Raw genomic sequence first — 25,048 nt, 5'->3', positions numbered from 1 at the left:
CCAGCGCACCTCCATCCAGCCCACCTCCACCCAGCTCCGCCCAGCCCACCTCCACCCAGCCCACCTCCACCCAGCTCCGCCCAGCCCACCTCCAACCAGCCCAGCTCCACCCAGCCCAGCTCCGCGCAGCTCCACCCAGCTCCGCCCAGCCCAGCTGCCCAGCCTGCTGCTGTGTGGGTGAGTGGGAGCACTCCTCCTCACCCCTAGGCCTGGCACACCAGGCTGGGGCCGTGCTACCGGGGGTCTGGGTCATGGCACCAGGGGGTGTGGTCTGCATTGAGTCACTTCCTGTGTACGCCTAGCTGTAGGCGTGGGGAGAAGAGTCTAGCAGGGTGGCTGTGTTGGAGCTGGGAGAGGTGGGGGCAGAGCATAGCCCACTGAATCACCCAATCAAAGAGAACAAGCAGACTCATGATTCTGTGTTTGGGACATGCCCCACCCACTTTTTATATCCAATTGATGAATGCTCATAAAATGTATACAATCACTGTTTGTGAATAGACAGTATATATATATTTGCTAGGATTGCCTTTTTAAGCTCTTCGGTGTATTGCGAAGCTGGTCTTGATTCACATGCGGTTAGGCAGAAAAAATGTTTGCTGTCCTAAATGTTTGTAAATAGAGAGACTTATTTTGAGAAGAGTTCTGTTTGATGTACATTGTGAGGGTGTTGATTTGCCAATATTATTATTTAACCATCCAGATCTTCCACTAAACATGTTTAGCACAGTGTTTTCTAGGGCAATAAATATTTTGCTAAAAATGTTGTCTCTTGAACGATGTGAACTTGTCTGATCTTACTGGACTGAACAGGGACAGGAAACCAAAAGTTAATAAATGTTTTATTATTTGAATTTCTGAAGGTGAAGGTCATATTCAGCTAACCTACTTTCTAACAATCACATACAGCTCTGTAAGGTTCCTCATTGCAAGATGTACAAGTACAAATTAGCTAGAAGCTTGTGGGATAGGACCAAGATTACATTTGACCCAGTTGATCTTCAAACAGGATCCATAGTTCATAACAAGGTGCGGACTGCCTCTGCTTGTGTCCCAGCTCTCCATTCATTAGAAAAAGGTTCCATTTCAACACTACAGCTAAACCCTAGGCCAGACCCAATGGCACAATCATTATTTCATTTGAAATGTTTAGGTCTATAGTGATTATTGAGCAACTGGATATTATTATAGACATGGTTTAGTTAAAATCTCTTAAAAGTCTTGGGTGAAATACCATTCTGTTATTGATAACTTGCTACCTCCAATCTCACACAGGATAACTGCAACTAAGGCAGTCAGTCCATTTCACAGCAAGACTGTCCAACAATCTCACACGTTGGGTCTTGCTGGTCACCCAGCTCCCCCTCTCAAAAGGTTCACTTCCACACAGGAAGTGGATCACTTCCACACAGGAAGTGAATCAGTCCAAAAAGCACAGGCGTGGGAGAGGACAGAGTCCCCTTCCTGTCTGCTTGTCGAGTCCCTGCTGAAGGAGCCCGTGGCCTCCTGCCATGTCTGGACAGCCCACACTACCAACTGCCTCTCTGGCCATGTTTCCAGAGTAGAGTCGGTCTGGACTGGCTCTCTCTATGTCTCTCTCTCCCCTCTCTCTCTCCCGTCTCTCTCTCTCTCTCTCTGTCTCTCTCTGTCTCTCTCTCTGTCTCTCTCTCCCCTCTCTCTCTCCCCTCTCTCTCTGTCTCCCTTCCCTCGGGCGGGGCTGGCCTCGTGTCCGGGACGCCGTCCCGTTGAGTGTGTTCAGGGTGGCATGCTCACCCTCCGTCAGCAGTGTCACCAGCCCCTGGGCAAACATGGAGAAAGGGAACAGGGTCAAGGTAATGCTGGAGATGGGCTGTTATGAGGTTAGCAGTGCCCTGATGTGCTTGTCACGCTCACCAGTGTGGTCTAGGGCAGTGTGGTCTGGGGCTGTGTGGTCTAGGGCTGTTCCCAGCTGTCTGTGAGCTTCTCTGGGACGCTCAGACGCCTCAGGCTCTGGAGCACGGTCTGGAGGGTGTTTCCTGGACGGGAAAACATACCAAACACACCATGAAACACACTGGGGTTGGATTGAGACATCTCTGAGGATTAGCTATGGCTTGTCATTCCACGTAAGAAACACCCCCCCCCCCCGAGGCAAGTAGGGTGAAGTGGCTTGCCCAAGGACACAACGTCATTTGGCACGGCCGGGAATCGAACCAGCAACCTTTGGATTCCTGGAGCAATTCCCTAACCGCTCAGCCACCCGACCCACCATCAGTTGTAAACTGTCGCTCACCCAATCCTTCTTCGTAGGAGTCCAACTTTTTCACCAACTCAGGTACGCTGCTGGTCTTCAAGCTGTCACCACCTGTGTGTGTTTGAAGGAATAGACCACTTCAGTGAGAGACATGAGTTTCACTGACGTGGTCTTGGAACACACAAACTGCCGTTTCAACTGAACGTTCTGTTTGACGCTAACGCTGCGATCCAACTCGGCGTTCATCTCACCGCTACCTCCAGAGTCGCCAGTCAGCTGATCCGAGCCCAGAAGATGGCCTCCGTTTCCGTCGGCACAGACGCGGGACAGCAGCTCCGCCCGACAGACACGTGACTTCTCCAGCGTGGCGCTCATGTCCTGAGCCAGCCTGTGGTCCTCCACCAGCTCCACATGCACCCTCCTCCACGCCATCTTGTCCTCCATCAGGCACCCCTCCATCACGGTACGCAGCTCCTTCTCCTGAGACACCTGGGCCTGCAGGCTCTCTGCCTCCTCACATCTCTGGAGGGGAGGGAGGTGGAGGGGAGGGGGGTGGAGGGGAGTGGGGTTAAGGGGAGGGAGGTGGAGGGGAGGGGGGTGGAGGGGAGGGAGGTGGAGGGGAGGGGGGTGGAGTGGAGGGGAGGGGGTGGAGGGGATGGGGTGGAGGGGAGGGAGGTGGAGGGGAGGGGGGGGAGGGGGGTGGAGGGGAGGGAGGTGGAGGGGAGGGGGGTGGAGTGGAGGGGATGGGGTGGAGGGGAGGGGGGTGGAGAGGATGGGGTGGAGGGGAGGGGGGTGGAGGGGAGGGGAGGGGGGTGGAGGGGAGGGGAGGGTCAGGGGCGTGGAGTGGAGGGTCAGGGGCGTGGAGGGGAGGGTCAGGGGGTGGAGGGGAGGGTCAGGCCTTGTCATACACTCCCACACCTGTCTTGTATTCAGATACTTGCTATCCAAAGAAACTTGCATACAGCGCAGCTGATAATCAGGGATTAAAGAGACATTACCTTGTGTAGCTGAATAGCCATTTCCTGCATCTCTGCCTCCAGCTGGTCAGAGTAAGCCTGCTCCAGAGTATCGCTAGGCGGCCTGGCATTGCTGTGCCAACGGGCTATCGCCGAGGTCATCTTCCGCTTGGGCCCAAACAGCCTGCGGTGCAGGTGAGAGCACAGAGTGAGGATGTGAGCTGGATGAGGCCTGAAGCGTGAGCACTGCTGCCTGCAGGGGCTTTGTTTGGCTTGAGTTGGGAGTCAGGTGGCTGAGCGGTTAGGGAATCGGGCTATTAATCAGAAGGTTGCTGGTTCGATTCCCGGCCGTGCAAAATGACGTTGTGTCCTTGGGCAAGGCACTTCACCCTACTTGCCTTGGGGGGAATATCCCTGTACTTACTGTAAGTCGCTCTGGATAAGAGCGTCTGCTAAATGACTAAACGTGATGAAAGTAACTCACGTGATTCCCACTTCCTTGAGGTCGTTCTCCGTCAGAGTGAGAAATATCCTCAAGTCGATATCCTGTTCCTCCAGCAGGGGGAGGTACTTGGAGTAGCCGATCTGCTCCAGGAATTCAGCCAGGTCCTGAGGCAGAGCAGAGGTCAAAGGTCAGCCGTTGTCAGACCAGTTAATATACCATTTAAGTCAACACAGCGCAACAAGATTATGAGCACAGCATAGCAAAACTGGCCTGACTGATTTTTGTTAAGTTTCCAAATTTGTTTGGAAGTTTTGAAAAGTTTCCAAAATTGTTTTGAAGTTTTGAAAATTCATCCCTGTTTAAGCAGACTGCTTTCGACAGCCGAAGCCCTTTTTTTAAAAAGACGATGGATGGAACGTGCCTTGGGACCTGTGTAAGAGGAGGGAGGATCGACGGACGAGGGAATCCCACTGTTCCCTGAACCACGAGGCTGCACGGTGGTGTCGCTGCTGCCATGGCGACCCCTGCCTTTGGAGTGGTGACCCTTGTTGGGCCTGCGAGGGCAGCTCTGCTTGGCCTGGTCCGAGTCCTACAGGACAAAGGTGCGCTGTCCTTGTCATTGTGGAAACCAAACAATGGCATTGTGACGTAGACAATGGCACTAGCTGGAACAACACAGTTGTGGTATGTAGCCAGGACCTCTATGGAGTGTGTGTGTGTGCTGTACCTCGTTGCTCTCCAGCGAACCTTCGCGGCTGAGGCCTATCGCGTGAGGGAGACCCTCGCTGCTACTGCTGCTCCTCATGGTGGGCATGTTGTTCTCAAAGAACGGGCTCTCGTCTGGAGGAACCACAGCACAGGGACATAGTGAGCTTCCAGAGTTAGTTCGTCTGGGCAGGTTAGACACAGTTTGGTTCAGTCATGTTTCTGGGCAGGTTAGACACAGTTTGGTTTAGTCATGTATCTGGGCTGGTTAGACACAGTTTGGTTCAGTCATGTATCTGGGCTGGTTAGAAACAGTTTGGTTCAGTCATGTATCTGGGCAGGTTAAACACAGTTTGGTTCAGTCATGTATCTGGGCAGGTTAGACACAGTTTGGTTCAGTCATGTATCTGGGCAGGTTAAACACAGTTTGGTTCAGTCATGTTTCTGGGCAGGTTAGACACAGTTTGGTTCAGTCATGTATCTGGGCAGGTTAAACACAGTTTTGTTCAGTCATGTGACCTCTGCTGCTGTTGCTCTGTCCATCCAGCTCGTTGATGGGCGAGGTGACGTCACGGTTACAGATGCCTTCGCTCTGCTCGCCACCGAAGGTCATATATCCTGGGGGTGCCACAGGCGGATCTGAGAGGGAAGAGGGAACATACCGTCTGACACAACAATACCAAGTCATACGATTCGTCACTTTATCCACCCGCTTGTCATAAGGTCCTCTGGTAGAACATAGGACAGATAGAGTGGAACAGCCAGGATACCACAGTGCTTGCTGGTGCCCCCGACTCTGAACTTGGCGATGGCCTGAGGCCCGTCGTGGATGCTGGGTCCTTTAGCTCGGCCGCGACTCTGACGCGCTCTGGGGACAGCGCCGTCCGAATCCTCCGAAGAGCTCAGATCCTCCAAGAGTCCTGGCGAGCCACACCAACAGGCCGTTAGGAAAATAACAATGAACTGGAGACCTACTGTGGTAGGAGAACTCCTGTGTACATCATTGGACCTTATCAACTTTCTAAGGTGCTGTTTTACATGCTTGTTGAAGTGTCCCTCTGTCGTACCTGGTTTGGCTTTGGGAGAGCGCATGTCAATGAGGCTCGCTATCTTAGCGTGTCCGTACATCATGGCCAGGGCACGCGCCGTCTCCCCCTTCAAGTTCCTCTCGTCTACTTTAACCCCCTGAGACAAGCACAAACAGGAAGTGTAAATACCCCTGAGACAAGCACAAACAGGAAGTATAAATACCCCTGAAGACCCCCTGAGACACGCACAAACAGGAAGTGTAAATACCCCTGAAGACCACCTGAGACACCCACAAACAGGAAGTGTAAATACCCCTGAAGACCCCCTGAGACACGCACAAACAGGAAGTGTAAATACCCCTGAAGACCCCCTGAGACACGCACAAACAGGAAGTGTAAAGCGCTAGATAGGTTTGATGCAGCAAGAGTCTCCAGCAGCACGTTAACAGAGCACATGACGGGTTAACTTACGTGATCCAGAAGGTACTGAACGATGATTTCGTGTCCCGAGGCAGCTGCCTCCATCAGTGGAGTGAAGCCCGAGCCTGGCTCTCTGTGGGCCGTGAACACGTCTCATTAACCCAACAGTCAAGTTGAGAAAATACAGAAATTGCGGTGGCAGAAATTTGACGACGCCATAGACTCGCCTCACGTTGACGTTGGCATGGTTGTCCAGCAGGAACTTGACCATCTGCTGGTGGCCAGTGCTGGTGCAGTGAAGCAGGGCAGTCCAGCCCCTGGAGTCATTCACCTCCAGGTCAGCACCTTGCTTCAGGCAGACAAAACCACAAACAACTTTAGACATTCGAATCATTATGGTGTCGAGTTAGTATGAATACCTTATACATGAATAAATTAGACAGAACAAAAAACAACATATTCAGCCTTATTATTGGTATAATCCATAACGCGTACTGAGGTTACAATGAACTACCTTACAGGAATATGAGTAGAATGTCTGACCAAAGATAAAGATTCTGACCTGCAGCAGAAAGTATGCGATGCTTTCGTTCCCACAGCTTGCAGCCAGCATCAGAGGCGTGAGGCCCTTGCCTGTCGTGGCATTGACACTTACACCAGCCTCCAGGAGGAGATTGGCAATGTTGTCATGGCCAATATATGCAGCATACATCAATGGGGTCCACCCACCAAAGTTCTTGTTGTCCAAGTTTACTTCTCCTCTAGATAACAACAAATAAATGCAGGAATAAAATAAAAAAATACAAGTGTATAAGTATATGCTTTTTCATCAGCAACGTTGATGAAGGGAGCTCACCTTTTGATGCACTTCGACACCACGTCATACTGGCCGATGGAGCAAGCGGTGTGTAGATCTAGCGGTACATCTAATTCCTCCGGTCGTAGCAGGGTGTCACCCAGCCAAAGGGAGAGGCTGGCACCAAGCTGTTCCGATTCACTCATCTCGTCGCTTAACTCCGACATCCTTCGATGAACTTCTTTTTGGTTTTCACACCTGTGTGTGAAGGTAGCCCCCCGTCTAAGGCTGGGTTGCACCAACATGGATTAAATTAATCCTGGTTTAGAGTTAATCTAGGGTTAGTAAATCTATGTTTAAACTGGTTTATAATTAATCAGAGATGTGTTGCACATCTTAATTTTAACCCTGGATTAGCTAAACTAGTTTAAACAAGGGTTAAAACGGGATTAGTTTATGTTCAATGTCAGCCATGATGGATTCCGACGAAATGTAAACAAATTCACAACGTATGTTTAACATATATGGAACTAAATAGGCCTAAATGAATGAATGCACTCTTTCTTAAACTAGCAGCTTTTTTGCCTGGGTCTCAGGGTTCAAAAGTGGAGTCATCAGGTATGGGCGACATGCTTAGCCATTGTCCCCCACTAGGTGTCCATGGATTTCCCCTCTCTCCAGCAGTGCACAAAGTTGACTGTTGTCAAAGATTCGGCTGTCATGTGTGGATCCTGGCCATTTTGCAACAATGTGTGTGATCTGGGCCTGGTCATCACACACAACTTGGACATTAATTGAGCAGTAGCCCTTTCGATGCAGTTCCCCATTCTCACCACCTGGGTTGGTAATGGGAATGTGGGTGCAGTCGATAGCCCCAATTACTCCTGGAAAACCTGCTCTCCCATAAAATCCAGCTGTTGTCTCTCCTTGGTACAATGTACTGAGCCTTTAAACTTGCAATTGCCTTGGATACTCTGCTGACAATTCTGCAGACTGTGGATTTATGAACTCCGAAAAGATCTCCATCAACCATCTGAAAACACCCTGTAGCATAAAATTGCAAAGCTACTAGGAGCTGGAGAAGTGGTGGCACAGCAAAATTCCTCTCACTTCCATGCTTGTTTGCTGGTCCAACCTTCCCATTTAGGTATATGACAGACTCTTTTGTAAATCTGTACCGCTGTGAAAACTCGCTGTTGTCATAGAATTCAATTGGGTTTAGCCTATTTCTAATTTTCCTGCGAGGAACTCTTTCCTCTAACCCCATCCAGCGAAGATATGCAGCCATATTGTCAATAAAACTGAGATAAACCTCCTCCAGGGGTGGTTTAAATATAACTGCTAATCCAGGTTTAGACTAGGTTTAAAATGACTGGTGCAACAGATTTAAATTTAATCTAGATTTAAATGGAAATTAAACAGAGATTGCCAAAGGGTTAGATTTACCCGGGATTAATTGTAAACTAAGGTTAAACTAGGTTTAAAGTTTGGTGCAACTGGATTAAAAGACAAACCTGGTTTAAACCTAGTTTAAGAGTTAATCCTTGTTGGTGCAACCCAGCCTAAATCGCTTAAAGAGCCAAGCTACAGTTCAGTTCTAGCTAAGTGTCCCAATAAAGGTTAGCAGAATTCCCATACCACATCACTATACTGATATGCATGGTGCATTATAAGAGTTGTTGTTGTAACTATGTTTTAATCTGATGCATGAATATTGCGGTCTGGCCTGAATTACGGCTTTAGTCTTTAGTCTAATATTCGCTAGTACAAGCTACTTAGCCAGATAACTTTTGTTTACAACTTCACTTGCTGTAAATAGTAGCCTAAGCTATATAAATAGTTTTTCGTTACGACAGCACCAAATACTTTTAATAATTTAAAACAGAGATATTATTGACGTTTATGACTCAAAACCTTACCGTTAAATGCTTGACGTTCTCCAACAAACTATCCCCAAATTTTTGTTGCTGTGTTACACTGTAATATGTCCGGGTAGAATGCCTCAGTTTACAATGTTAGAGCGAGCGAGCCTTCATCATTTACACGCCAAGCAGTTCATTTAATTCAAGACTTTACTGATGGTTTTATTTGGTATGGGAAGTATCTCCTTGTACAGTATACCAACCATTTTGGATCATAATTGAATAAATTAAAATGTCATAAAAATTAAAGAAAAATGTAAAAATGACAACGAATTTCAATTCCTTTATTTAAACTTAATTGGTTGCAACAATACAACTCATTTGTAATCATACAATCCATTGCCCTTAAAATAGGGTTATTTTAGACTTTTTATTTGAGTTTTTAGCCATAATTTCCCCATGCAGTGCACTCACTAAAGGAAGTTGAAGCAGAACTCCTCCTTCGCAGGGGTAAAGACAAAAGATGAGGTCTCCTCTTCGTCCTGCACACCTGTGTTCACCTGTTGATCCTTTTCAGCTTTACTCAGAGTCTCTGTTTTGCTGTCTGCTTTCCGGTGAAAAACTGATTTATCAACCCCCTTGTTAACTGCTTTCACTTTAGCTGATGTCATCGCTGGAAAGGGGGAAAGCAGAAGCTTGTCAAAAAGGCACCAAATCATTCCACTCATCAATCTATTCTTTTTTCTTCTTTTCTCCTTCATTTAATTTTTCCGAAATGATCCATTCCTCTGGCTCTACTCACCAGCCTGGATGAGTTTGAACTGCTTGTCCTTCTCGTCCTCCATCTTCTTTCGGTAGTCTCCAGACATGGCCCTCATCACTTGCCTCTTCTTGGCCAGAGGAGCCTTGGAGCTGCGTAGAGTCTTGAGGTTTCGACAAACCTCCTCTTCTGCAGATAGAGTCAGGAGGATGCATCCCATCTTAAATCCTGCCTAAACTTCCATCAACATTTTAATTTTGTTTATATGTTTTTCTTTATAGATTATCCTTACTCTATACCCAAAATAGCAATTGGAAAAAACAACAAGACAATGTTGAGTATTAGGGGTAGACACAATAAACGTTTTTATATACACTGATTTAGCATTATTTCACAACCTGTATGGCCAATTCATTGTTGTTACCAGCTTTTTTTCTTACTAACTATCTGTAATGATATGAAATATTTTCTAATTACTTTCGAAGTAAGTCTTGTAAATGATTCAGTTATTACATATATCTACTCACTCTGTTTGGTTGTACTTTTCTGTGTGCTCAATCCCAGCTCCAGTTGCTCAATGCACCAGTCTAGCTCTCTCTTAAACTGTTGTTCTGCAGACTGAAACAGACAACCACGCAACACTGACCCCACCTTTTCCATCGGGCATCTTCAACAGTCACATTTCATCAAACTGTGGAAAATGTAATGTCGCGAGTCAGTCTAGGTCTCGGACCACTCACCAGCGCTGTTCCTTCATCTCCACGAGCCTCTGATATTGTGGATGAACAGATTGTCTGTTCCTCCTGTTGCTCTGTGCTTTCTGTTGTTTTTTTCTTATTCCCAGATTTTTTCTTCTTTTTCTTGGCTTTGGAGGAAGCGTGAGGTTCATTCTGTTGAGGCTTGTCTTCTTTGGTAGGTTTGTTGCAGTCAGAGGCAGGCACTTCTAAAGGGAGGGCCGCTACTGTATCTGTCATCTCTTCTTCGGTTCCCTCAGGGATTTTAAAATTGAATGCAAACCCAGAACCCTGTTCAGTAATAGCAGTTGACCCAGTGTGGTGGACCCGCTGGGAAGATTCCTGCAAGCGGACAGCTATGTCCGTATGAGCGGAAGATCCATCCTTAGTGATGAAGTCGAATTTAAAAGAGTTGTCGCTACGCGACCAGCCCAGGCTGTTCTTTATGCCTGGTTGAATGGCTGAAGAGGCATTTACCCGTGGCTCAATGTCTGGTCCAAAGAAGAAAATGGCAACACAAACAGAGCGGAACACATTAAAACACAAAGAAGAGGACAATTAATCAACGGGAAGATTATGTTTTGTGCAATGCACATTTACCTATCACAGGAATTTGTTTCTCTGTCATGACTGTCTCAGCATATGGGGAAACTGTAGATGTATTCAACTACTGTAAATCAATACTTGCAACGTTGTGAGAACACACTACATACCATATACCATGGTTCTTGACATAAAGTCGTCCGTGTAAACCTTCAAAAACAATAGTTCCGTCATAGTTCATTCACATTCTTTCCTACCTACCTTTTCTTTTAGCAGTCCCAGAATGAGATGTTTTGCGTTTTCCTGTTTAGTAATAATTAAATATTGTTGGAAAAGTAGCCTATGAACAGAACAACAAACATAAAATCCAGGTATTGTTTGTAGCCCAACAATTTACGATCCACAATCCATTGTTTGATTCCGTTTTATTACATCGTAGTCCTACTTTTGATGCTTAAAATATTGTCACGTACGTTTTTGAATTAATTTGACCTAAACTTTCATTGACCAAAATGTGATCGCAGATTGTTATTTTGTGAGGCTGATGATAAACTTGTTTTGGTCAAAAACGTAGTAACACTTTGTCACGTGGGCTGTGAACTCCGGTTGTCGGAGCGATCTGGTACACCGCGGGCAGGTCTGTATCACATACATGACATCCGTGCAGTAGTATAAATTCCTCGCTCCTCAAACTCAACGGCAATCGAAGGGTTACCAGCGACGAGGACAGGACATTTGAGAGCTACCACGTTCAGTCAGCGGTAAGTAACAAAAAAATATATAATTATGTAGTTCATATGACAGACTTCCATGTATATTTCCTTTAAGCTAACTATATGGTTGGAAATCCAAATCGGATTCAGTTGTCCTTATTTACTTGCGCACACGCTCAAAAACAAGTTGCTCAACACACTGCTAGTAACTGGCTAGCTCATCTGCTGTAGTTGTGAGAAATTTCAAGATGGCATCGTTGCCATTTGAATCTTATCTTCCCAGTTAATCATCTCGGTTGTATATTAATCTGTATCCTACTGCTACTTTAGCTAATGTTTCAGCAAGGTTGGTCTTGCTCATGTTAACAAACATTTAAACATGATCTAGTTATTATGCTACATTTATCTCTAGCGTTAGTTGGCAAGCTAATAGTAGCTACAAATATACCACGTTGGAAGACGATAGCTAGTACGTGTCTGATGGTTGGTGTGCAATGGTGGCGGGGCTACGATTTGTTAGAATGAATGTTAATGGATTTTCTTTTGGGGGGGGTGGATGGATTGTTCTGTGTTGGACTTGTTTATTCTTGACGTCATCGTACCGACAGCTAACGTTATAAACTAAGCTAGTTGATTATATTTGTGCATTGTTGTCTTCATCCAGATGCTTCCTATGGAAGCACTAGCCCGGCTAGCTGCATGTAGTTTGGTGCTATCGGAAAACAATGGCGGCCAATAGCATTGTAATAGCTTCTTATTGGTTGCAGAGGAAACGTAGCTTGTTTACTACGTCACCTTGACCACGGCTGACTTGGGAGGCAAATGTATCCCCAAACCGCCTAAATATCGTCTTCAATTACATTTACTGCATTTTGACTCATCTGCTTTAATGTTGGCCACTTGCAGACGAGCTTGTTGAAGTGAATTATGGCACGTACCAAGCAGACCGCTCGTAAATCCACTGGAGGCAAGGCGCCCAGGAAACAGCTCGCCACCAAAGCTGCTAGGAAAAGCGCCCCCTCTACCGGCGGTGTGAAAAAGCCCCACAGATACAGGTAAGCCATATCACGAGTTTAAGTCGTAATTATTTGTCCCGAATTTACTTTCACTTTTTGTATGACACGTTTTTAATGTCCTTTTGTGAAGGCCGGGGACAGTGGCTTTGAGGGAGATCCGTCGGTACCAGAAGTCCACCGAGCTGCTTATCCGAAAACTGCCGTTCCAGCGCCTGGTCAGAGAAATTGCCCAAGATTTCAAGACCGACCTCCGCTTCCAGAGTGCTGCCATTGGCGCTCTTCAGGCAAGTCGAATTCCACCGTACTGGTTGCGTCACAGTTGGGGCTAGGCCTTTAACAGTGGTTCATAACAATGAATGCAAACCAGGTCTCTGTATACTTAATGGTTATTCTTTTTACTAAATTGTATTCTACCCATACAGGAAGCCAGTGAGGCGTACCTTGTTGGCCTGTTTGAGGACACTAACTTGTGTGCCATCCATGCGAAGAGGGTCACAATCATGCCCAAGGACATCCAGCTGGCCAGAAGGATCAGGGGAGAGCGTGCATAATTTGGGGGGATTTCAACTTTTTTTTTGGGGGGGGGGGGGGGGGGCGCTACACTTTCTGAAGTAGTAGTTTAAATCCCTTTTTGTACTTGTTCCATTAGTAGTAATAAGGCATGTGGTGAAACCTATTAGTAAACGTCATGCAAAACATTCCCCTACCTTTTCTCAGGTTTCGAAGTGTGTTTTAGAATGGTTTTGTGGTAGCGTGTCTTCTGTGAACATGACTTTTGTATTGCATCGTGGCCATTTGTTGTAAATAAACTTTCCACTACCTCATTTGAGTTGATATTGTAAACGTGACTAAATGCAGGACAGTGGACCCTGAGGACCAGGATTGATCCCCTCTGCTCTGAGTGGTGTTAAACAAGCACAGCTTCAGTAATGCCATTTAGCTCAGTAGACTTAACTAAGCCTGTCAATGGCAAGTGAGACTCAAAGTTTAAATTTGTGTTTTTTATAAGGCATACGGTTATGGGACAAGTTTACTCAAGACTGCCTATACAAACTCCAGAGTGTTTTAATTCAACAAGCATCTGCATATCCATAATTTACAGCCACATGGTATTTACAGGGATGAATATTATTGGTAGTCTGAATATTACTGTCCTGATGCACCAAATACATGGTGCCAGGGTTGGTTAGTTTGACGATTACCACTATTGCTGTACACACCATCTTTTAGGCCAACAAAACATTCCAAAGGGTCAAACCTTTCAGCAGACAGTAAATGTGTCTGTTTAGCACAAGCTTGACAGCTCTAGCACTGTTGAAATGTCCAAAGAGCACACAGGGTGAAGGCAGACTATACCATGAATGTACCTGGGCCCCAAAAATAAATACAACCTCAAATGATGATGAAAATAACTTTAGACTGTTTTATTCTGGACCCCTTCGTCTTCTTCGGGGACTAGGCCGGGCATGTGTTCATTGAGATGCTTCTCCAGCTGCTCGTCAATGTCCGTCTCTCCTCTCAGCACGCACCACAACAAGAAAGCGACGCAACCGATGCTGAGGGGAATCACTCTCCACCAAGGTCGTTCGTACTTGCTGCCGAGCGACTTGTCCACGTTCCAGGTCTTGTGACTGCCTTTGCTGGTGGAGAACTTTATGGGTTGTGAAACCACTTTATCGTCGTCATCGTCGTCAGCCGCTGGGTTCTTTGTCTTGGCCGATCTCTGAGAGGTCAGGGTTAGGGTCCTGCTGTGGATAAGTCTTAAGAAAGAAGAGGACAAGACAGTCCACACGACAACAGTCAACTGGGACAAACGTGTGAAATGCCAGATCTGACAATGCGTCATTATGAAAAATACATGACTTAGGATAAACGTGTAGTTCGTGTTGTATATGGAAGACACATTTTGCATGAACCACGGCGATGACGAAAACATTTTGTAATAACGTAAGTTTCACTGAAAACCAAAGTCATCATTGCTAAAACTGGATATTACAAAGAGAAAACTCCGCTACAATACACATATATATATACACATATTAAAAAGCACTCGTTTATCATCGGGATAGTGACGATTACTTAAGATTACTCATGTCCTCTGTTGTCTGTTCTCATCCATGGTCAGGCTACATGTCTGTCATTGAACTAGCTAGCTATAATACGCACTAAATCCAATGCGGATATTAGCGGTAACCCATATACGATTAAAAATACCTCTGACTTGTCGAAATCGCGTCAATTCGAGTAGCACGACACAAAGAATACTGTGCCAAACGAGACACAACACATCCAGCTCTTGACATCGTGAATCTCAGTGTAACATCCCCGGTTCGAAGTCAGGTCATGTAACATTTCGTTGTGCAACACAACATTAGTTCCGTCAGAAAGGGGGTGGATTACAATGGTTCCGTAAACGATTTATTTTCTGCACATAGCTTCCCGTAGGACATTCTCTGACGTAACTAAAGCTTTTTGACCAATCGCAGCGTATCAAATTACAACACTTCCGCAGTGTGCTACACATGTGATTTTGTTGCCGTTCTGAAGACTCAAGCGTTCACGTGTATTGAAAATACAGTAAGTATATATTTCACAGTAATGGGTCGTATGTGGACCCATATACATTTTGGGCTTAAAAGTACAGGAAGTACGCAACTCTGGAAAACTAGCGACTGAAAAACTGTCCAGTTAGTTAGCTAGCCGGGTCGCTGAGTTAGCCAGCCACATTTGTTGAGGACTAGTTACGGATTATTCAGGTGGCTTCAGACCCTCAAATAACTGGTGTGTATTCTTTTTTTATCTATCTGTCGTCACTTTTGTTATTCTTTCTTGTAGAAAATAAGTAAAATGGCTAAGAGTAAACCACAGGATCCAGAACCCAAATGCAGTGTGTCCAAGAAGAAGAAGTTACATTCAAATGAGCAGGATGTCAGTATGGATGTAAACGTGGAAAGAAAAGTGAAAAAGAAAAAGAAAGCAAAGACTGACACAGAGGTGAGCTTGATGACCATGTGGGATATTAATGTGTTCTCCATCCTGATAGGTTGAGGTTATATATTCAGCAATGTGCTTTTTCTTTCATTCTGTAGGTACCCATCATAGCTTTGTCAAAGCCGGTATCTGAGGAGGCTCCGACAACAAATTTAAAGAAACGCAAACAACCAACAGAACACATACGGAAGGTGAAGAAGAAAAAGAAGGCTAAAGTAAGTCATTATTATAAGAGCCAGTTTATTGATTTTCAAGTATAGGTTGCTTTTTGAATCAGTTACAATACGGTATTGCTGCCCCACCAGGTGGGGCTGGACTTTTCTCATTTGAGAAACTGTATTAGTAAGAGGATTAAAGCAAAATTCCATAGCTGTGATTTCGAAAATGGTAATCCACTGATTATTGAATCAAATCGATTTTCAAGTTACCTCAGATAAATAAGAGTGATTGTCCTCAGCACCTCACTATTTTAGTGAGTAGTTGTCTTGGTTATGCCCAGCAGAGTCTCTAGATATAGAGAGGTACACTCTGCTTTTAAGCGCTACATAGACACAGTCAAGACACAGTCAATAAAGTTTATAGCCATCCTATAAATTGTCCATAGCAAGTCACTTATTCGTCCAGAGGATAAGTTTTATTGTTGAGCTGAGGCGAGTTGGAGTTTGAGCTGCAGTGTGTGTCTTTGGGATGGCAGTTGGAGCTCTGAAAAAGGTGCGTCGAGGTTCTGAACGTCAAGCGCCTACAGGAGCTCGGACCCTGCAGGCTGTTGGAGTTGGTGGAGTGCAGTCTATGCAGCTTGTCCCAGTTGGCGTTCTCCTTCACGAAGAGCCTTACCTTGTCCTGGAACGTGTCCCCTACAAAGCTGTAGATGAGGGGGTTCAGGCAGCTGTTGGCGAAGGCGGCCAGGTTGACGATGTGTGCCGTCAGAGGATAGTCGTGCCAGAGCGTCCCCTCAGAGTCCCCCCTCAGCAGGTGGACGCTCACAAACACGTTCTCCGGTAGCCAGCACAGGAAGAACACCAGCACCGCAGCAGCGATTATCCTCAGGGTCTTCTGCCTCCGCGGCTGGTGTCGATGCTGCAGCGCCCCGTTCTCTTGCTGGGCTCGCGCCAGCAGCCGAGCGATCTTCCAGTAGCACCCGCCCAGCACGCAGAAGGGCACCAGGAACCCCAGCGTCACCTCCAGCCACTGGATCTGCGACACGTTGGCAAAGCAGAAGTGGAGCTCGCCGGCGTGCTGGATCTGGGCGGCGGTGAAGGGCAGCAGGGTGAGCAAGGCGGACAGCGCCCAGATCAGACAGCAGCTGAGGCGGGCGCGAGGCATGCTCCGGCCCAGGCGCGTGGAGCCCGCCAGGACCACCAGCCTGTCGAAGCTCATCCAGGTGAGGAAGAAGACGCTGCTGTACATGTTGACCTGGAAGAAGAGGGCCATGAACGTGCACAGGGCGGCCATGTCGTAGTACTTCTCGCTCAGGTTGAACACCTCGATCAGGGAGTCAGCCACCAGGACCAGGTCAGCGACGGCCAGGTTTACAAAGTACAGGTCTGGAGCAGTCATGCGGCCCCGGCGGCCCAAGTTCACGACGATGATGAGGATGTTCCCGACGAAGCCCACGGGGAACAGGACGATGGTGTAGAGGCAGGACAGGAAGAGGCTGATTGCGTAGTGACTGGCGTGGTCGTAGTCCTCTCCCGCCAGGCCAAGGCCTCGAACAGAAGAGCCATTAAGTCCCTCAGTGGAGTTGCCGTAAACCTCACTGCCTGTGTAGGACCGCACCTCCATAGCTCCTATGTTCTGGCAGTGAGTCGTTTGTTTCGGAGCCTCATTTTCACGCTGCTGTGATTGCACCTGGAACATCAAGGTGCGTCTCCGGTTTTGCTGCGGCGGGATATCGTTTTGAATTTATAGTTGTCGGGAAGTCAATAAAACACAGTGGTAAATCTTCATCTTCTGCTCAGAGCCGTCGAGCTGTTCATGTTGTGATCAGCGGAGTTTCCTTGATGGTTCACTCTTGAGTGCTAAGTAAAGGGCAAAAAGTCAGTCATAGTGCTGCCCAGTTGTTGATTTCACCCAAAAAATATTTGTCACCTTATCCGCTATTTAATACTATTCCTGATTGAAAGTCAGCTCAAATTAACAGGTTTGTTATGTTTGCTCATTAGACTACAATAGTATAACAGCTTTATGTCAAACAGAAAAGAGAAAGAGGAAGGTGAAACGTACCATAATGTCCTTGAGGTCCTCTCTTATCCTGCTTAAATTCAGATCGTTAACCGTGCAGCAATAAGGGAGATGGAAGCTTTCACAGATCTACTCTGTCACCGTAAATCAAATACAACACGAGAGTTTAGATAAACTAATCTCTTGTTCAAGGTAGCTTAACGCCTCCCCAACCCTGCCACTCCTACCCTTCTCGCTCTGTCTCTCTCTGTCTCTCTCTCTCTCACACCCTTTCACACACACTCTCACTCACTCACACACTCACTCACACACTCTCTCTCTCACTCACTCACTCACTCATTCACACTCAAGTTTAGAATCTGACTGGCAGAGAATACTTTTTTTAGGGTACTTTTTTACATAGTTGACATTGACAACTGCATGTTTAATGTTAACTTTTCAGATCACAACTTCTGCAAAACTGGGGAAGTATATCTCCAGGCTGTTAGCCATTCTATTAGTGATGTGTGACTTGTATTGTATTTTGTTTAAATACATCAATAGGGGTATGCAAGGTAGCGGCTAGGCATTCCGTTTACACAAAACAAGATGCATTTCAGCAACATGTATTTACTGTGACCTAAACTTGTTTTTCAGAACTTAATCACAAACATTGTTTAAAATCTTCTTAAATACTATTTTTGGATCGGTGTTCTTCGTGCACAGGTGTGTCTTAAATAAGGCTTGATTATTCAGACAATAGAATCATTTTAAAATGAGATTTAATCACTTATTTTTATTATTATTATTATGTATCCTGGGCTGTTGCACACTCACCAGGACAGTAACAATCCCAGAGTGTTTACTTTTTGCAAAGTTCGGTACACCTTTCATTCACTCTAGTCTTGAGTCTCCTAAAGGGCCCTTATTCAACCGAGAGCTTCACATGTAGTTTTTTTTCTCCTGGTCCCATGCCCCTGTTGCCCGCTGGCACTCATGGTGTGTGTGGGGAGGTAAAGTATGCTGGCTTAGTTATTCCTAGAACAGGAGCACCTTGATGGTTTTTTTTTTAATGTCTGGCCTCTATTGCTGTTTCACCCTGTTGTGGTTATGGAAGTTTTAGTGATCCAAAAACGCTTAATGAATTTAGCGGCCATGACAAGCTGTCTTCCTATCATGTATTTTACTATGGGTGTCAGGCATTGACATAAACTTAGTAGTTATGCTCTGTTTTGATGCAATGTTGGTGTTTTCTTAGAAAAGCGGTGCATGTTAAGGAGCAACATGATAACTCAAGGGTTGCTTTTATTATAATTTTATAATGACATGTAACAGTTTTTCATACACGTTAAGGGATATTCGACTATAAAATGAAAAAAGTTCTACAACATTATGCAATGGTTCCAGAATGTACAAATAGCTGCTGACATAATACTTAAATATGAACAAATGTGCAATAAATGTTTAGTTGTGCATTTGGCAGTAAACATTTCAGTGAGATTTTCCAGACAATTAATAAAAGCCTTCCAGATACAGTACTGTTTTACAAGTCCAAAATAATATTTTTGGCAAAAAAATAAATATTGAGTATATTTAGTTTAAGATGAACTGATGCTTTTGCTGAAGAAACTAAATTGAATTTCAATTCAGCAAGCTGCTCACAAAACAACAGCTCAGTATTTCTGTTGATGGACTTTGGTAAACCATTAACTTCTACAGCACGGGTTACACTTTGTGTTCAGGGCTCCAGAGCGTCAGATACAGTTCACGGCCTATGTGGTCACCGTCCATTCCGACATCTGTGATCCGATCTCTATGTGCGGGGCGATCACTTGGCTGTGCGTCTGCCCTCCCCTCAGGCTGCGACAGCAGTCCCTGAGCTGGCGCCCTGCCCTCACCAGGCTCTCTCGGCTGGGCCTGTGAAGCAGCAGTACCAGCCCCAGACACACACAGCTCCCAGAGTACATCACCAACTCCGCCACGCTCAGGAACGCCCGTTCCCGATGGTTCAGCCCCTCCAGCCCCACCCCTCTCAACAGCGCCGCAAAGTAAAACACCTGACAAGCGAACGTCGCCGCGCCGACCGCCAGAAACACCGACCTTTCTTCTGCGCCCGACAGGAAGCGTCCACTGGATTTCCATTGGTGGACGCAGCCGCCAACCAGAAGGCACAGGAGGAGTAAGTAAGGGATCAGGAAGGACACGCAGAGCTTAGCGACAATGTAAGAACGCCCAGCTTCGACCGCGTCTATGACGCATCTCTCCGTCCCCTCCAGACCCTGGCTGGCCCATCTCAGCCCGGCCAGCAGCACCGAGGACAGGCCTGAGACCAGCAGAGCCAGACCCACGCACACCCAAGAGTGTCCCAGCAGGGGGTGGGACGTGGCGTCGAAGGTCAGCATGTAGCCCATGAGCACCAGGAGCAGCATCCCCCAGAGGAACACCGTGTTGACAGAGAAGGAGAGTGTGGCACAGCCCAGGCGCGTGGCTTCCAGGTATTTGGGCCTGTAGGCCACGGAGGAGAGGGAGAGGAGCAGGAGGAGGAGCTGGGACACGCTGAAGGCCAGGAGCACAGAGTCTACCAGGGCCAGCTCCCTCTGGGCAGTGTACGACTGGATGAAACCGTAGAGGAGGAAGACTACCGAGACCAAGGCTAGCGCCATGAAGATGGCGTAGACGTAGGTCGCCCTGGACATTATGTCGTTGGCCTCGATGATGTCCAGAAAATCAGTAGGAAATGGGGTGTTTTTACCAGAGGTTGAGTTGGTGTAGAGGGAGGTGTCAATGGTGCTGGAGACCAACGTGGTCACCAACTCTGCCATGCCCGTTGTGACTGAGGTGACCGTGGTACGATCATCCGTGTGATTTTCCTGGAGGATAAGAGACAAAGCCATCAGAGACTGGAAGTCTTTTGGATTGCAACAATATCAATAAAAGAAACAGTATTCCAAATTAAACGAGAAATACTTAAATCTAATTATCAACTAAGCTAAGTAACCCTCCTGTTAGATATTTCCCAAACCAGATGTTCTTATCCAGTTAAGCAGCACCATCTAATGTTCAGTAGTGTCCTCGTCAGGGGAATAGGAGACATCAACTGGCGGGTGAAATCAAATTAAAGATAACATCTTTGAATCTCTGAAATCCTTGTAAAAAATAAACAGAACAGTTTTTTGATGTTTTAAAGAAAAACAAAATTCTCTTTTGGATGGCAAAGATATTCTTCTAGTGTAAAGATATCTCTTTGCACAAAGAGGAGAGTAGAGAGCAAAATGGTTTTGCTTTCGAAAATTTTTCTTTCCTCTCATCGTAAAAAAAAAAATATATGTACTGAAACAACCGTCTTAACATCTGTTTTAATTCAACCACACCCTGCCAGATGTACCTTTATCCCTCCAGTTACAGTTCACACAAGCCTCCACCCGTTTACACCACGTCGGACAGCGTGAAACACTGTGAACACTTGCTTTGTCTGTTCTTCATGGAAGAACCAGAAACGCCGAGCCACATATGTTTCCACTTACCATTTTCCCTTTCAGCGGTAGCAAGCTTTTTTTTGCTGTTTATTTTCTCAAGCCCGAGTCTGTTTAGACGTTCCAAAGACCAAACCAGAGAAAGATGATGATGCTAGTTCTGTGGATGTGCTCAGTTTTGGCTGTCTATGAATTTTGTGAGCTGTACTTAAGCCAGCATACTTTCAGTATGACTTGTTGGCTACGTAGTGAAAACCTCTCCTCCTTTTTTTCATGACCATACAGACACGATGCCTCTACTTTCAGTTCCACACAGTGGGACGTAGGTTTGTATCGTTTTTTTTCACTCAAAAGATATTTTTGGAGAGTTGTCCATTTGCAAAATCAAATTTCTATAGCCTGATACAAGGTTCAAATAAGATCTTATGTAATAGCTTAATGATACATAGCTCTTTTGATCATTTGTTGTGATCAAGTCCCAACATCCCCAAAATATCCATGCCCGTTTATGAATTAGACATAAATACACAGAAGTTGTAAAAACAAATTATATATTTTTTAGGAAGTTAGAGTGTGGTCTATTTCTCCACTTCAAAAAAAGAACAATTTTGTTTCAATTTCTGTACACGTTTTCACCAGACTCATTTCCGACTGCGCAGGCCGGTAAATACAGGGAAACTACCATGAAGGCCAGCAGGAAGGTTCTGTGGCCTCCTTGTTCGCCCCTGAATCCTCAAACACAGCACAGTTGTTCTGCACCTCAACATTTAGTTGCATGTTCCTCCCTCCATGTTTAAACTCGTCCTCTCCGACCAAATCTACCTACGGTTACAAAATGAAGTCACCTGAACTCCAGCTCTCTTGTGCTTTCTCCTCCCTCACCTGTCCATCTCTCGGATGCTCTTTCCTAATGAATACCTGTGAAACATTCCATTAGAAACATTTCAACTGGTGGAAACCTCATGATTGTGGCAAATACATTGTTCCTTTTCCGTTAGCTTTTGAACTTGGCACAGCAAAAAAAAATTGCAGCTAAAGAATTGCAGAGCTACAATGTGTTTTCTGGGTTTGTGGTAAAGGGTGCATGATGAGGCTAGGGTGTCAAGAGGTAAAGTTCAAACTGCTATGCACTTTTCAAGAGACAGCGAGAGGATGGTTGTGAAGCAGTCACTAGGGTGTTACAGGAAATCAGCTTAGAAACAGCCAGGCCACAGGAAACGACTGCATGTGAGAAATGCAACAAAATACAGGCATTGTTTTGGTTTGGCTCAACCCTACTTCCCTGAACCAAAAACAGATTCTTTCTTTAGTCTTAAAACAAAAAAATATGAATAATATCTTAATGTAGTAAAATGACCTAATTATCTACTATTCATGAAGCAGTTTGTTGACAAAAAGTGCAAACTATTTGATAATCAAATATTGGATTTTATTTGTGTGAAGGATGTCAGATATAATTTTTGCAAAACATGAAACAGATAATTCCATACAAATGAAATGCTGTTACAGATCAAACTAAACTGCTTTACTTTGTATTTAATTTGTGAAATTGAACAGATTTCTGAGACAACTAAGCCATTAAAACAAGAGGAGGAGGAGGAAGACGAGGAGGTGATGGAGGGAGAGGAAGACTTGAGCCCCGAAGAAAGACGAGTATTGGACAGAAAGATGAAAAAGATTCTGAAGAAGGATAAAAAGAACAAGTTGAAAATGGAGGGAAAGACAGAGGAGATGGTGGACGCTCACAAACCCATCGCCCCCCAGCAGGCACTAGACTACCTGAGCTGGTAGGAGCAGAGAGAACTCTGTGTAACTCTCACTCACTCATAACGTTCACCTCTAAAAGAAATCTATGATGGGAGGGAAAAAGTGCATTGTTCAGCGAGCAATTTAATGCTTTACTGTGTCATGGCTGCAGCTAAAAATAACTGTAGATTACATCACATTGCATGTCATTACATCTGAAAAAGATAAGCTGTGATCAAAAAATTGTTTTGTTTTGGCAGCTGGGCTGAGAACCGAAAGGAATGGAAGTTCCAAAAGACTAGACAGACGTGGTTACTACAGCACATGTTCGACACAGAGAAGGTAAACCAGATATTGGGCTTTTCTGTCTTACATGATCCGATCTGTCTTCCTTGGCACTCTTACAACCCATTATTGACGATGACAATTCAGCCTGTTATGAGGACCTACATTTCAGTTCGGTCAGGAAAAGTTTTTTTTCCCCTCAATGGAAAGTTATACTGATTTGAATGTGACCGTTTGGATTTTGTGAAATGTGCCAAGAGCAGGTGCGAGGCTCCCCCTGTTGGTTGATGAATGGTATTACCGTGGTATTATGAAGTCTATCTGTCAGATCCTAGTGTTATGGAATGTAGCTTTGTGTTTTTACATACAGCAATATGTTTAATCAATAATCATTCTCCTGTCACAACCATTATCTGCTTTTGACATAAAAGCTGAATTATTCAGGGCGACACTCTCTCCTAGCCGAGCGCACACTAATCTTCATGGTTCCACATTTAAGATGGCATTGCCCACACCATTTACATTCAGTCATTTAGCAGATGCTCTTATCCAGAGCGACTTACAGTAAGTACAGGGACATTCCCCCGAGGCAAGTAGGGTAGGGTGAAGTGCCCTGCCCAACATCATTTTTACAGAGCCGGGAATCAAACCGGCAACCTTCTGATGAGTAGCCCGATTCCCTAACCACTCAGCCACCTGACTCCCACCACCACATCGTGTCGTCCCCCAGGTTCCAGACGAGAGCTTCTCGCTGCTGCTGCAGTACCTTGAGGGTCTGCGAGGAGTGGCCAAGGACACCACCGTGCTGAAGGCCGAGGCGCTGACCCGGGAACATGAGGGATCAGAGGAAGAAGAGGCCCTGAAGAAGACAGACAGAGCCAGAGAGATCATCCAGCTGTTGTCCTGACCCTACACCACCTACACCACCGCCTGTGGCACGATACCGTCATCAGTTAACTGTTTTATTACTGTTCTACACAATAAAATAGTCTTTCAATTGTTTCTTTCAGAAAAGCAGAAAGAATATCTGGCTGCATTTATTCCATTTAAGGTAACCTATAAACAAGATAACTATTCAACCAAGTAGCCTTTGAAAGGATCTATACTTGACTGGGCTTGCCTGCTGCACAACAGTCAATGTTCCTGAAAGAGCAAACCCTGTTAGTCTTTCACCCTGTCCAGACGAGATTTCCAATAAGCACATAACTGTGGACTGCTTGAAAAGGATGAATACGTTGTATCATACTGCTTATTCAATTACAAGTGATACCCACTAGATGGCAGTAAGACTTTATATACTAATGACAAGAGAAGCTTGGGAGTTAAAGTAGATCAATATCAATGGATTTACTTGGCAACGGTCTCAATCAGTCACGTTACACAGTTTTATCTTAATACATTTTATATAGTTTAGAGAGTGAAAGACATACCACTGATGGAGAAAGATGTTGAATTGTGTTATGCTTTGGTGGAGTGGGTTGAATCCTGATGTTTATGTCCCTTATTATTATTACTAATGGGCACATTTAAGTCTCATTCCCTTTCTGTGTGTATTTGATCAAGGTCAATAAGGCATAATGTTTCACAAACTGTAATAGTCTTGAAACATTTGTAAATGTCTAAGATATAGGGAAGAATTTAAATGGGATGTCCTAACTAAATGCAACAGGAGAGATGTGGTGAACATGTTGAATAAATACACTTCAGTAATGCAGGATGTCAACTCCATTTTAAGTCAGTTTGAAAAAACACAGTTGTGGGAGATGAGAGGGAGGAGGAGGAGAACTTGGGGACAGGAGCACATTGGTGAACAAGCCAAACCACCTGCCACTTACTGTGACCAGGGTCAACCCATTCAGGAAGGCTGTGAACAGGGGTTTTGGTTACTCATGATGTTTTACGGATTATGAAAGATGGATGTTATTCCATTGTGCGTTGTAAATGATGTGTTTTGAATCGTTTTCATCCTCAATCAATAAAAGAAATATGAAAACATTACAGTCATCTGAGAAGAGTAACTTTGAATGGAAACATTAGAAATATCTCCTTTCAAATATGTCTGTCTGACCCAACCACAGATTAACGCCCCGTTTAGTTGTAATGTAATGACTTTCCGGAAAGGAAAGACTGGATTTTACTCTATTTGGAGTTGTGTTGGGTCGCCCTGTGGCGAGGGCGGAAG

General features: G+C 45.4%; 6 protein-coding genes across 10 annotated transcripts; 2 read left to right on the top strand and 4 right to left on the bottom strand.

Moving 5' to 3' along the window:
* Nucleotides 1-65: 65 nt before the first annotated feature.
* Nucleotides 66-8,576, bottom strand: anks3 (ankyrin repeat and sterile alpha motif domain containing 3). Of its 3 annotated transcripts, none has more exons than XM_047031714.1 (16): nucleotides 8,503-8,576; nucleotides 6,644-6,871; nucleotides 6,350-6,548; nucleotides 6,015-6,136; nucleotides 5,839-5,920; nucleotides 5,407-5,524; nucleotides 5,110-5,259; nucleotides 4,859-4,978; nucleotides 4,362-4,474; nucleotides 4,056-4,223; nucleotides 3,674-3,798; nucleotides 3,232-3,373; nucleotides 2,485-2,755; nucleotides 2,273-2,344; nucleotides 1,894-2,015; nucleotides 66-1,798 (listed from the first exon to the last, which is right to left on the bottom strand). In XM_047031714.1, the coding sequence occupies exons 2-15, from the start codon at nucleotides 6,808-6,810 to the stop codon at nucleotides 1,933-1,935; spliced, it is 1,932 nt and encodes a 643-aa protein (XP_046887670.1). In that variant the 5' UTR covers nucleotides 6,811-6,871; nucleotides 8,503-8,576; the 3' UTR covers nucleotides 66-1,798; nucleotides 1,894-1,932. The 3 variants fall into 3 exon arrangements, with proteins under 3 accessions (XP_046887670.1, XP_046887672.1, XP_046887671.1); XM_047031716.1 differs by having other exon boundaries at nucleotides 2,491-2,755; XM_047031715.1 differs by having other exon boundaries at nucleotides 6,644-6,841; nucleotides 8,503-8,564.
* Nucleotides 8,577-8,775: 199 nt separating this feature from the next.
* On the bottom strand, nucleotides 8,776-10,706 carry c13h8orf33 (chromosome 13 C8orf33 homolog). Its single transcript, XM_047031762.1, has 5 exons — nucleotides 10,540-10,706; nucleotides 9,946-10,430; nucleotides 9,733-9,823; nucleotides 9,248-9,394; nucleotides 8,776-9,118 (listed from the first exon to the last, which is right to left on the bottom strand). The coding sequence occupies exons 1-5, from the start codon at nucleotides 10,565-10,567 to the stop codon at nucleotides 8,919-8,921; spliced, it is 951 nt and encodes a 316-aa protein (XP_046887718.1). The 5' UTR covers nucleotides 10,568-10,706; the 3' UTR covers nucleotides 8,776-8,918.
* Nucleotides 10,707-11,135: 429 nt separating this feature from the next.
* Nucleotides 11,136-12,778, top strand: h3f3d (H3 histone, family 3D). Its single transcript, XM_047031806.1, has 4 exons — nucleotides 11,136-11,243; nucleotides 12,102-12,250; nucleotides 12,342-12,495; nucleotides 12,634-12,778. The coding sequence occupies exons 2-4, from the start codon at nucleotides 12,123-12,125 to the stop codon at nucleotides 12,760-12,762; spliced, it is 411 nt and encodes a 136-aa protein (XP_046887762.1). The 5' UTR covers nucleotides 11,136-11,243; nucleotides 12,102-12,122; the 3' UTR covers nucleotides 12,763-12,778.
* A 482-nt stretch (nucleotides 12,779-13,260) lies between these two features.
* On the bottom strand, nucleotides 13,261-14,617 carry c13h16orf91 (chromosome 13 C16orf91 homolog). Its single transcript, XM_047031796.1, has 2 exons — nucleotides 14,426-14,617; nucleotides 13,261-13,971 (listed from the first exon to the last, which is right to left on the bottom strand). Exons 1-2 carry the CDS (start codon nucleotides 14,512-14,514, stop codon nucleotides 13,626-13,628), a joined length of 435 nt encoding a protein of 144 aa, XP_046887752.1. The 5' UTR covers nucleotides 14,515-14,617; the 3' UTR covers nucleotides 13,261-13,625.
* Nucleotides 14,618-14,702: 85 nt separating this feature from the next.
* On the top strand, nucleotides 14,703-24,870 carry LOC124475288 (uncharacterized protein C7orf50 homolog). The gene is made up of 6 exons (XM_047031777.1): nucleotides 14,703-14,788; nucleotides 15,047-15,205; nucleotides 15,301-15,417; nucleotides 22,393-22,622; nucleotides 22,842-22,923; nucleotides 23,597-24,870. Exons 2-6 carry the CDS (start codon nucleotides 15,059-15,061, stop codon nucleotides 23,771-23,773), a joined length of 753 nt encoding a protein of 250 aa, XP_046887733.1. The 5' UTR covers nucleotides 14,703-14,788; nucleotides 15,047-15,058; the 3' UTR covers nucleotides 23,774-24,870.
* On the bottom strand, nucleotides 15,429-22,056 carry LOC124475274 (G-protein coupled estrogen receptor 1-like). Of its 3 annotated transcripts, none has more exons than XR_006956897.1 (3): nucleotides 20,887-22,056; nucleotides 17,426-20,232; nucleotides 16,888-17,220 (listed from the first exon to the last, which is right to left on the bottom strand). XR_006956897.1 is itself a non-coding variant. In XM_047031742.1 (2 exons), the coding sequence occupies exon 2, from the start codon at nucleotides 17,057-17,059 to the stop codon at nucleotides 15,815-15,817; it is 1,245 nt and encodes a 414-aa protein (XP_046887698.1). In that variant the 5' UTR covers nucleotides 17,060-17,220; nucleotides 17,426-18,694; the 3' UTR covers nucleotides 15,429-15,814. The 3 variants fall into 3 exon arrangements, 1 of the variants encoding a protein (XP_046887698.1); XR_006956898.1 differs by lacking the exon at nucleotides 20,887-22,056 and adding an exon at nucleotides 20,748-20,876; XM_047031742.1 differs by lacking the exon at nucleotides 20,887-22,056 and having other exon boundaries at nucleotides 15,429-17,220; nucleotides 17,426-18,694.
* Nucleotides 24,871-25,048: the final 178 nt, after the last annotated feature.

Source organism: Hypomesus transpacificus, chromosome 13, assembly GCF_021917145.1.
Source record: "Hypomesus transpacificus isolate Combined female chromosome 13, fHypTra1, whole genome shotgun sequence".
NCBI lineage: Eukaryota > Metazoa > Chordata > Actinopteri > Osmeriformes > Osmeridae > Hypomesus > Hypomesus transpacificus.
The sequence above is the reverse complement of the archived record's forward strand: the minus strand, read 5'-3'. Positions and strand labels throughout refer to the sequence as shown.